At 39.5% G+C, this 11,580-nt stretch overlaps 2 protein-coding genes across 2 annotated transcripts; both read right to left on the reverse strand.

The window, feature by feature from the left end:
- Window positions 1-555: 555 nt before the first annotated feature.
- Window positions 556-5,611, reverse strand: LOC124061889 (aldo-keto reductase family 1 member B1-like). Its single transcript, XM_046394209.1, has 10 exons — window positions 5,253-5,611; window positions 4,032-4,208; window positions 3,528-3,644; window positions 2,767-2,844; window positions 2,514-2,630; window positions 2,096-2,208; window positions 1,397-1,484; window positions 1,237-1,320; window positions 978-1,060; window positions 556-893 (listed from the first exon to the last, which is right to left on the reverse strand). Exons 1-10 carry the CDS (start codon window positions 5,340-5,342, stop codon window positions 860-862), a joined length of 981 nt encoding a protein of 326 aa, XP_046250165.1. The 5' UTR covers window positions 5,343-5,611; the 3' UTR covers window positions 556-859.
- A 707-nt stretch (window positions 5,612-6,318) lies between these two features.
- Window positions 6,319-11,475, reverse strand: LOC124061888 (aldo-keto reductase family 1 member B1-like). Its single transcript, XM_046394208.1, has 10 exons — window positions 11,117-11,475; window positions 9,997-10,173; window positions 9,507-9,623; window positions 8,496-8,573; window positions 8,243-8,359; window positions 7,825-7,937; window positions 7,177-7,264; window positions 7,017-7,100; window positions 6,758-6,840; window positions 6,319-6,673 (listed from the first exon to the last, which is right to left on the reverse strand). Exons 1-10 carry the CDS (start codon window positions 11,204-11,206, stop codon window positions 6,640-6,642), a joined length of 981 nt encoding a protein of 326 aa, XP_046250164.1. The 5' UTR covers window positions 11,207-11,475; the 3' UTR covers window positions 6,319-6,639.
- Between the last annotated feature and the right edge of the window lie 105 nt (window positions 11,476-11,580).

The raw sequence follows: 11,580 nt of genomic DNA on the forward strand, positions 1-11,580 counted from the left end.
ATGGTCAGTCGCAGTTCAAAATAGAGCTGCAATGACTGATCAGGTAGCTGACTGAAAAATGACTGACATGATTGATAATCGATTCATAGTTAAAAACTACTTTTCTTTTGAACAAAAAAATCAAACATTGGCTGGTTCCACCTTCTTAAAAGTGGCAGAACTGACACTGTCTAATGAAGATACTTTAACCACCGTCTGTAAAAAGTAAAACATTTATAAAGGATTATATATACTGTACGTCAGTTTATATTTATACAGACAAAACTTAGTGTGCATACACATATATGTGCGACATCACAAGGATGAATGCTTACAGTCCAACACCTGGTTGAAAACACACCCTGTGCGCTGCTATTGGCTGAGAGCTGCGAAACTCTGATCAAATTAAATAAAGACAGAAGGCTCAGAGCTCGTATCGCCAAACACTTGGTGGGTTGTACGTGACGATCGAGAGGGATTATTTTTGTAAATCTGTATGTTGTTTTCTTAGGAATATATATTAGTCATTTTAATATTCAATATTAGTCATTTTGCCTTGTGAAATAAAACAATAAACAAACATATAGTATTTTATTCATAATAGAAAGGCATTTAAAAAGTAAGCTTTCCATCAGCTTTTGGAAAAATAGAAAAGAACTTATTAATGTCCTGGAATTTGTTCATCACATTTATTACATTCATAGTCGAAGACTTCACATTTGTCTTCACCTTCACATTTCATCATTATTAGGTAAACAAGTCAATGTTAAATTACATTGTTTGATACTGTAGGTAGCCTGCATGAAGCTGAAGTCTGGCTGATGTTTATGGTATTAGTAGATGCAGTTTGCTGTCTTTTCCCTCCACTCCGCTGGCAGCCTCACACGAAGGGGTAGTACGGATGAGACTTGATTCTGACAAACAGAAAAGCAGCAACAACTGTGAAAATGCTGCACCTTGCAGACAACTGCTGCTCTAATGTCTGTGTGTTGACTCACTCATCAAGTACGCAGGCTTTCCACCCTCGGTCCAGTCCTCTCAGCGCTCCCATGTCTTCTTCAGTCAGACTGAACTCAAAGATCTGCACGAAACATCACCAGCATTGATACAGATCACACGTCTAGTCACATAACTAACGAGCTGCTAGAATTGTTGAAATAAAACAAACAAAAAAGATGGCCGTTTGTATCTTATTCATTATTAATGACCAATCAACTATTGATTAAATAAAACACATAGAAGATTTTTTTTTTTTACCTTTGTGTTTTCAAGAATGTGATGAGGCTTGTCACTCTTAGGGATGACTGCAGTACCCTGCTGCACATGGTACCTCAGCAACACCTGGAAGAACATCGCTGTTACTGGCAAAGGAATACACACACATAAACACATTTACAGTGGACTGACTCACACGGACCTGTGCAGGGCTACGTTTGTGCTTCTTGGCTATATCTTCTACGACTGGGTCCTCCAGGAGCTTATGTGGATCAGTGTCTCCTCTGAACCTAAGACAAAGACAAAGCACTGCATTTTTATTTCAAGACTCAGAAGTTTTGATGGAGAGCGATAGCAAGTTACATCACACTCATCGCTCAGTACTTCTTTCAAATGATACTGCATTCGACTTCAATCTGCATCAGAAACATTAAAGAACCTCACCTACCATCTGCAGTCAGCTGGACTTGTATCAAGCCTGATGAGCTTTAAGTGTCTATATGTTTAAACTACTTCTTACTGAACTTGGGCTCAGAGGTTGTAGATGAGATAAGTAAGCTCACAAAGGGAGTAAATCCCATAGCATAACAATGAGGCTAGGGGTTGTGAGATCTCCTGCCCCAATAACTTCACAAAGTCACACAAGATCCTTAACAACATCCAAAGTTCTTAAGTCCACAAGGAGAAGCTAAAACCAGTAGAAAACACCACTCGCGGAATCAAAGTCTGTATATGCTTTCACCAATTAGTAGTTTGAGGTGAGTTTCTAAATGTTCTCCATGAATCAGAGAGTGACCTCTGTGCATGACCACACCTAAGTTTATGAAATCAACAGAAACATCCAGGATTTTTGATTCTTTTATAACAAGTGGAAAATTGTGAGTCATACTGTGTGTCTTACAGCTCTTGGGGTCTCTCAGGTGAGCCAAAGGGGCTGTAGGCAGTCAGGGCAATGTTCTTGGATTTACAGAACTCTATCATCTCTTTCTGCACAAAATAGGGGTGCAGCTCCACCTATGAATGATATAACATCAAATAAAAGGGGAGCACATATGGATGCTCATGGAGACAGTTTGGTAAGTGATGTACAATGCCATATGACGCCCTGTATCATATCATTGTTTGACCCTTAGTATGGTGTCATAACATGGTGTCTCGCTGTTCGGTGTTTTTAACAGTCTTGCTCTACAGGTTGAAACACTGATTTCTTGCCCAAAAATGAAAGTATATTTTATGAGTCCAAAGGGTATCAGGATATAAGACTTTCTTGAATAAACAGAGTCCTATGTGGGTCAAGAAAGGAGCTATATATGTACTACCTGATTGACAGCAGGAGGCACCCTGCACACAGCAAGAAGTCTCTCCAGCTGCAGGATGCTGAAGTTGGACACGCCGATGCTCTTCACCTTCCCTGAGGCTTGCAGGGCTTCCATCCCCTGTAAACACAGCAACAGACAGTGATGGTAAACACATATCTACCATCCACTCTAAAAGGCTCACAGATATGTAGTTTAATCGAAACTAATTTTTAAACTCGTGCCATTGAAACAGAGAGAGTGCATGAGTTCTTACCCTCCACACATCTATATAGTCTATGTCAGAGGTCAGTATTTTTCCATCCTTCTTTGGGAAAAGCTCATCCCCCATTTTCTAAGAAGAAATACAAAGTTACAGTCAAAACAAATGCTTATTTGTTATTTTGCAAATTTAAAAAACATATCACGCCAGCAATTACTATAACCTGTGCAAAGTGAAATTTTGATGGCAATGAATAATGACATCAAATTTAAAAAAGTTGCTCATAGTCCAATTTTTTTTCCAATTTTTCGCAGGCAGCTGTTTTCAGTTCTGATGAACTTTGATAAATTCACTGACTGTACATTATCTGCCCAGCCATGAACAGCAGACAAGCTAGCAACTAGCACATCAATTAAATATTTAGGTGGTTAAGATGTAAATATTTATTTATACCTTTATGGAGACAAAAACAGTGTTAATGCTGAATTAATATTTGTTGGGTGGATATAGAAACACAACTCCAGTGGGACGGCCATGTGCCTCGTTGTCAGCAATCGTTGGCTAATATGTTAGCTGTAACTTGACAACCATTAACATCATAAAGCTAGCTTGGTGCAGAGGGTTTCTGGTCATTGATGTTCCAAAATCATGTGATGCAGCTTTAAACATTTACTGTCACATCAGAGCCTTGGTTAATGGTCTTTACAGCCTATACCAGCTCCAGTCAGATTTTTTCTAGCCTTTGCTAAGGACCAATGAGATTAGGGACAGTAACATTTGAATCCTGCCACATTATTTTGGATGTTACATTCAACCTTTAAGCCAACAGGGAAATGCACAAGGTAAAGATCCAGGTAGTCCAACTGGAGATTATTCAGGGACTTGTTCAGGCACACAGGGATGTCCTCAGGGGCATGATGGGTGCACCACAGCTATTAAAATAATAAAAAAGAACAGGAGAGTTAACAGCAAAATATAATAGAATAACATAAATAATATATAAAGCAACATATCGAGCAATAAAAGGCTTCATAAATCTGAGTGCTTGTGCATGTACAAAATATCTTGATATGTGACACTATTTTCTTTTGATAACTAAAAGGTTTATTTGAATAAGTCAGAAAACATGAAAAAGCCCCTTTTCATCTATCTGTAACATTCAGTTTGTCCACTTTCAAGCATGACATTTGGTGTCACAGCTGGATTTGTTTTTTTTTTCCTAACTTTTGCAGTTCAACAAAGGACACAAATGAGATGTAATTCCTCTCCTCATATTTCACCATGGCTGTCCTCTAACACCTGCTGTCCTCAGCACTCACCTTACTGACAATGAACATGTCCTGGCGTCTGATGATGCCCTGCTGCATCTTGCATTGCAGAGCCTTGCCAATATCAGTCTCATTGCCGTAACTGTAAGCGGTGTCTATGTGGCGGTAGCCAGCTGCAATCGCAGTTTCTACTGCACCCTGGGCTGAGGTGTGGGGAAGATGGGAGGACTGCAACAAGTAAATCATTTTTAAATGGACCATTAACTCTCTGTCTCTTCAATCCGACCCAGATGTACTGTTTACAATACAAAGTGTACTGTGGATGGTTTAACAGAGGCTCGCCGTATTCTCAGATATTATCTGTTTTTGGTGATTTTGTTAATATGGTAATGATACAGTACTGTAGTGTGTTTCAAGAAATACTGATTCACTTATTTACTTTCTTGCTGCGAGTTAGATGAGACGATTGAAACCACTTTTGTCTGTCTAATGCCACAGTCAGCAGCTGGTTAACTTTGCTTAGTGTAAACACTGGACTAAGTCTTGTGAAATGGTAACAAATTTTCCCAAGTAACAGGCCTCAACATAACTACCGTTAAACCTAATCTAAGCTAACCAGTTGTTGCTTCACATCTAGCAGACGGACTTGAGAAAGTTGTCAATTTTCACATTTAACTCCAAGCAAGAAAGCAAATAAGAGTAGTTTAATATACACACTCTGCACATCATGCAGAGACACAAACACCCAAACAGATAGATAAAGTAAAATCATGAAGTCATTCCACATGCTCTGCATATGGCTTCTGCATATTATATATAGATCTCTGTGTGGAGTTTTTGGTTCAGTAGCAACAGATGGTCTTGGGGTTCAAGGTCTGAAAATTCATTGCAGCATATCAGATAATATCATATCAGATTTATAGTCAAGTCAAGGTTGTAAACTCTGTCTACAAAGTCTACAAGAGAGTCACACACTCATTTGTTAAAACCATCCAATAACACAAACATAAAAATGAAAAGTAGCTGTTTCACAGGAAGTTATTTGCTGTTGACATTTGAACAGTATGAGGGCCAGTAATCTGCCAATCAGAAATACTTTCCAGTATTTTAGTTGTCTCCTTAGGCAGACTTCATTCAGTAAATACTATTTTACCTAAAATGTATTCATTTTAAAAACATACATAACAAACATATTTTATGCAAGAAAACAAACTGATGACAACTAGATTCATTACAGTATAAGGCATGTATATGAATGAGTGTCGAGGCTACCTTCCATGTCCCCAGACCCAAAACTGGCATTCGTGTGCCATCATTCAGCTCTATGGTCCTGGCCACCTGTGTGTCCTCCATGGAGTACATTTAACCACTGCAGAAGAAAAGCAAAATGAGAGCCTCAGCACACACTTGCTGCACACACCAGCACACTGTCAGAGCTTTCCTCTTCCTCTTTTTCCCCCTCAAAGTGCAGCTGCTGAGTCAACGTCCTTTTTCCTTGCTGAGTTTATATCTCTGTTTCATGTGTGTCTTTCCTGCTGTCTCTCCTCTTTCTTCCCCTCTCACTCTTTCTTTCTGTCCCTCTTCTCGTCTTATCAGTGCAGTGGTTAATTATTGGACAACACACAAAGTACTTCACCACCACCAAGTATTTATGCGTATACTTAGTAGGTGAGGAGGAGCATGTTGCAAAGGTCACTCTTCTCATAGGGGTAGTAGTGTACACACACACAGAGATAAACATACACCCACACTCTCTCTCTCCCTCACACACACACACACACACACACACACACACACACACACACACAGGCAGGGTCACATTGTAAGAAAAATCTGATGTAACATTTTCATTTCAACATTAGATGGAGATATTGTATCACTGTTCTGTGCAGCGACAAAACAAATGCTGCAGATCTGAAGTAAAATGATTTAGTGATATATCAGTGACCAATCTTCAAATATTAAATTACACGTTACAATGGAGGGTTGATTTGCCGATAGTGACGCTGGCAAAACTCCCTGATCCGACCACAAGCCTCCAGCATCATCTCCTCTGGCACCGTCACCACAATGCGTCATGTGTTAGGATACACCGGATCAGCAACATCAGCAGGATGCATGCTTACAGTCCGACACCTGGTTGAAAACACACCCTGTGTGCTGTTATTGGCCGAGAGCTATAAAACTCTCAGCAAATTAAACAAATAAAGACAGAAGGCTCAAGAGCTCGTATCGCCAAACACTTGGTCGAGAGGGATTATTTTTGTAAATCTGTATGTTGTTTTCTTAGGAATATATATTAGTCATTTTGCCTTGTGAAATAAAACAATACTCAAACAAACATATAGTATTTTATTCAAAATAGAAAGGCATTTAAAAAGTAAGCTTTCCATCAGTTTTTGACAAAATAGAAAAGAGCTTATGAATGTCCTGGAATTTGTTCATCACATTTATTACATTCATAGTCGAAGACAGAGTCTTCTTCATAGTCTTCATATTTGTCTTCACCTTCACATTTCATCATTATTAGGTAAACAAGTCAATGTTAAATTACATTGTTTGATACTGTAGGTAGCCTGCATGAAGCTGAAGTCTGGTTGATGTTTATGGTATTAGTAAATGCAGTTTGCTGTCTTTTCCCTCCACTCCGCTGGCAGCCTCACACGAAGGGGTAGTACGGATGAGACTTGATTCTGACAAACAGAAAAGCAGCAACAACTGTGAAAATGCTGCACCTTGCAGACAACTGCTGCTCCAATGTCTGTGTGTTGACTCACTCATCAAGCTCATCGGCTTTCCACCCTCGGTCCAGTCCTCTCAGCGCTCCCATGTCTTCTTCAGTCAGGCTGAAGTCAAAGATCTGCACGAAACATCAACAGCATTGATACAGATCACACATCTAGTCACATAACTAACGAGTTGCTAGAATTGTTGAAATAAAACAAACAAAAAAAAATGGCCGTTTGTATCTTATTCATTATTAATGATCAATCAACTATTGATTACATAAAGCACACAGAAGATTTTTTTTTTTACCTTTGTGTTTTCAAGAATGTGATGAGGCTTGTCACTCTTAGGGATGACTGCAATACCCTGCTGTACATGGTACCTCAGCAACACCTGGAAGAATGTCGCTGTTACTGGCAAAGGAATACACACACATAAACACATTTACAGTGGACTGACTCACACGGACCTGTGCAGGGCTACGTTTGTGCTTCTTGGCTATATCTGCTACGACTGGGTCCTCCAGTATCTTATGTGGATCAGTGTCTCCTTTGATCCTAAGACAAAGACAGAGCATCGCATTTTTATTTCAGGACTCAGACGTTTCGATGGAGAGCGATAGTAAATTCCATCACACTCATTGCTCAGTCTGCATCAGAAACATTAAAGAACCTCACCTACCATCTGCAGTCAGCTGGACTTGTATCAAGCCTGATGAGCTTTAAGTGTCTATATGTTTAAACTACTTATTACTGAACTTGGGCTCAGAGGTTGTAGTTGAGATAAGTAAGCTCACAAAGGGAGTAAATCCCATAGCATAACAATGAGGCTAGGGGTTGTGAGATCTCCTGCCCCAATAACTTCACAAAATCAGACAAGATCCTTAACAACATCCAAAGTTCTTAAGTCCACAAGGAGAAGCTAAAACCAGTAGAAAACACCACTCTCGGAATCAAAGTCTGTATATGCTTTCACAAATTAGTAGTTTGAGGTGAGTTTCTAAATGTTCTCCATGAATCAGAGAGTGACCTCTGTGCATGACCACGCCTAAGTTTATGAAACATCCAGGATTCTTTTATAACCAGTGGAAAATTGTGAGTCATACTGTGTGTCTTACAGCTCTGGGGGCCTCTCAGGTGAGCCAAAGGGGCTGTAGGCAGTCAGGGCAATGTTCTTGGATTTACAGAACTCTATCATCTCTTTCTGCACAAAATAGGGGTGCAGCTCCACCTATGAATGATATAACATCAAATAAAAGGGGAGCACATATGGATGCTCATGGAGACAGTTTGGTAAGTGATGTACAATGCCATATGACGCCCTGTATCATATCATTGTTTGACCCTTAGTATGGTGTCATAACATGGTGTCTCGCTGTTCGGTGTTTTTAACAGTCTTGTTCTACAGGTTGAAACACTGATTTCTTGCCCAAAAATGAAAGTATATTTTATGAGTCCAAAGGGTATCAGGATATAAGACTTTCTTGAATGAACAGAGTCCTATGTGGGTCAAGAAAGGAGCTATATATGTACTACCTGATTGACAGCAGGAGGCACCCTGCACACAGCAAGAAGTCTCTCCAGCTGCAGGATGCTGAAGTTGGACACGCCGATGCTCTTCACCTTCCCTGAGGCTTGCAGGGCTTCCATCCCCTGTAAACACAGCAACAGACAGTGATGGTAAACACATATCTACCATCCACTCTAAAAGGCTCACAGATATGTAGTTTAATCGAAACAAATTTTTAAACTCGTGCCATTGAAACAGAGAGAGTGCATGAGTTCTTACCCTCCACACATCTATATAGTCTATGTCAGAGGTCAGTATTTTTCCATCCTTCTTTGGGAAAAGCTCATCACCCATTTTCTAAGAAGAAATACAAAGTTACAGTCAAAACAAATGCTTATTTGTAATTTTGCAAAATATTTTGCCAGCAATTACTATAACCTGTGCAAAGTGAAATTTTGATGGCAATGAATAATGACATTTAATTTAAACAAGTTGCTCATAGTGTCCAACCCAGAGTTAACGTTGCTGCTTAGTGCAGATTTCAATTAGCTTCTTTTCGCTGAGTATGTTGGTTCTCTTGCTTGCACAGAAACTCTTTTGCAGCTTATACTAATTACCTGCATGAGAAAAAGGTTTTCATCCAATTTTTCACAGGCAGCTGTTTTCAGTTTTGATGAACTTTGATAAATTCACTGACTGTACATTATCTGCCCAGCCATGAACAGCAGACAAGCTAGCAACTAGCACATAAATTAAATATTTAGGTGGTTAAGATGTAGATATTTATTTATACCTTTGTGGAGACAAAAACAGTGTTAATGCTGAATTAATATTTGTTGGGTGGATATAGAAACACAACTCCAGTGGGACGGCCATGTGCCTCGTTGTCAGCAATCGTTGGCTAATATGTTAGCTGTAACTTCACAACCATTAACATCATAAAGCTAGCTTGGTGCAGAGGGTTTCTGGTCATTGATGTTCCAAAATCATGTGATGCAGCTTTAAACATTTACTGTCACATCAGAGCCTTGGTTAATGGTCTTTACAGCCTATACCAGCTCCAGTCAGATTTTTTCTAGCCTTTGCTAAGGACCAATGAGATTAGGGACAGTAACATTTGAATCCTGCCACATTATTTTGGATGTTACATCAGAATCAGAATCATATTTTTTTTTTTTTTTGTCTAGAGGGGAAATTCTTTGTTGTACAGATATTGCACTTGCAGTTTTCCCAACCAAGAAAGAAAGTGAAAGATATAAAAATAGGATAAACAGCAAGATTACATTCAACCTTGAAGCCAACAGGGAAATGCACAAGGTAAAGATCCAGGTAGTCCAACTGGAGATCATTCAGGGACTTGTTCAGGCACACAGGGATGTCCTCAGGGGCATGATGGGTGCACCACAGCTATTAAAATAAAATACAGAACAGGAGAGTTAACAGCAAAATATAATAGAATAACATAAATAATATATAAAGCAACATATCGAGCAATAAAAGGCTTCATAAATCTGAGTGTTTGTGCATGTACAAAATATGTTGATATGTGACACTATTTTCTTTTGATAACTAAAAGGTTTATTTGAATAAGTCAGAAAACATCAAAAAGCCCCTTTTCATCTATCTGTCACACTCAGTTTGTCCACTTTCAAGCATGACACAGCTGGATTTGTTTTTTTTCTAACTTTTGCAGTTCAACAAAGAACACAAATGAGATGTAATTCCTCTCCTCATATTTCACCATGGCTGTCCTCTAACACCTGCTGTCCTCAGCACTCACCTTACTGACAATGAACATGTCCTGGCGTCTGATGATGCCCTGCTGCATCTTGCATTGCAGAGCCTTGCCAATATCAGTCTCATTGCCGTAACTGTAAGCGGTGTCTATGTGGCGGTAGCCAGCTGCAATCGCAGTTTCTACTGCACCCTGGGCTGAGGTGTGGGGAAGATGGGAGGACTGCAACAAGTAAATCATTTTTAAATGGACCATTAACTCTCTGTCTCTTCAATCCGACCCAGATGTACTGTTTACAATACAAAGTGTACTGTGGATGGTTTAACAGAGGCTCGCCGTATTCTCAGATATTATCTGTTTTGGTGATTTTGTTAATATGGTAATGATACAGTACTGTAGTGTGTTTCAAGAAATACTGATTCACTTATTTACTTTCTTGCTGCGAGTTAGATGAGACGATTGAAACCACTTTTGTCTGTCTAATGCCACAGCCAGCAGCTGGTTAACTTTGCTTAGTGTAAACACTGGACTAAGTCTTGTGAAATGGTAACAAATTTTCCCAAGTAACAGGTCTCAACATAACCACCGTTAAACATTAAACCGGACTTGAGAAAGTTGTCAATTTTCACATTTAACTCCAAGCAAGAAAGCAAATAAGAGTAGTATAATATACACAAACACCCAGACAGATAGATAAAGTAAAATCATGAAGTCATTCCACATGCTCTGTATATGGCTTCTGCATACTATCTCTATGTGGAGTTTTTGAGTGGAGTTCAGTAGCAACAGATGGTCTTGGGGTTCAAGGTTGCAAACTCTGTCAAGGTTGTAAACTCTGTCTACAAAGTCTGTAAGAAAGTCACACACTCATTTGTTAAAACCATCCAATAACACAAACATAAAAATGAAAAGTAGCTGTTTCACAGGAAGTTATTTGCTGTTGACATTTGAACAGTATGAGGGCCAGTAATCTGCCAATCAGAAATACTTTCCAGTATTTTTAGTTGTCTCCTTGGGCAGACTTCATTCAGTAAATACTATTTTACCTAAAATGTATTCATTTTAAAAACATACATAACAAACATATTTTATGCAAGAAAACAAACTGATGACAACTGGATTCATGACAGTATAAGGCATGTATATGAATGAGTGTCGAGGCTACCTTCCATGTCCCCAGACCCAAAACTGGCATTCGTGTGCCATCATTCAGCTCTATGGTCCTGGCCACCTGTGTGTCCTCCATGGAGTACATTTAACCACTGCAGAAGAAAAGCAAAATGAGAGCCTCAGCACACACTTGCTGCACACACCAGCACACTGTCAGAGCTTTCCTCTTCCTCTTTTTCCCCCTCAAAGTGCAGCTGCTGAGTCAACGTCCTTTTTCCTTGCTGAGTTTATATCTCTGTTTCATGTGTGTCTTTCCTGCTGTCTCTCCTCTTTCTTCCCCTCTCACTCTTTCTTTCTGTCCCTCTTCTCGTCTTATCAGTGCAGTGGTTAATTATTGGACAACACACAAAGTACTTCACCACCACCAAGTATTTATGCGTATACTTAGTAGGTGAGGAGGAGCATGTTGCAAAGGTCACTCTTCTCATAGGGGTAGTAGTGTACACACACACAGAGATA

Source organism: Scatophagus argus, chromosome 7, assembly GCF_020382885.2.
Source record: "Scatophagus argus isolate fScaArg1 chromosome 7, fScaArg1.pri, whole genome shotgun sequence".
Taxonomy (NCBI): Eukaryota; Metazoa; Chordata; class Actinopteri; family Scatophagidae; genus Scatophagus; species Scatophagus argus.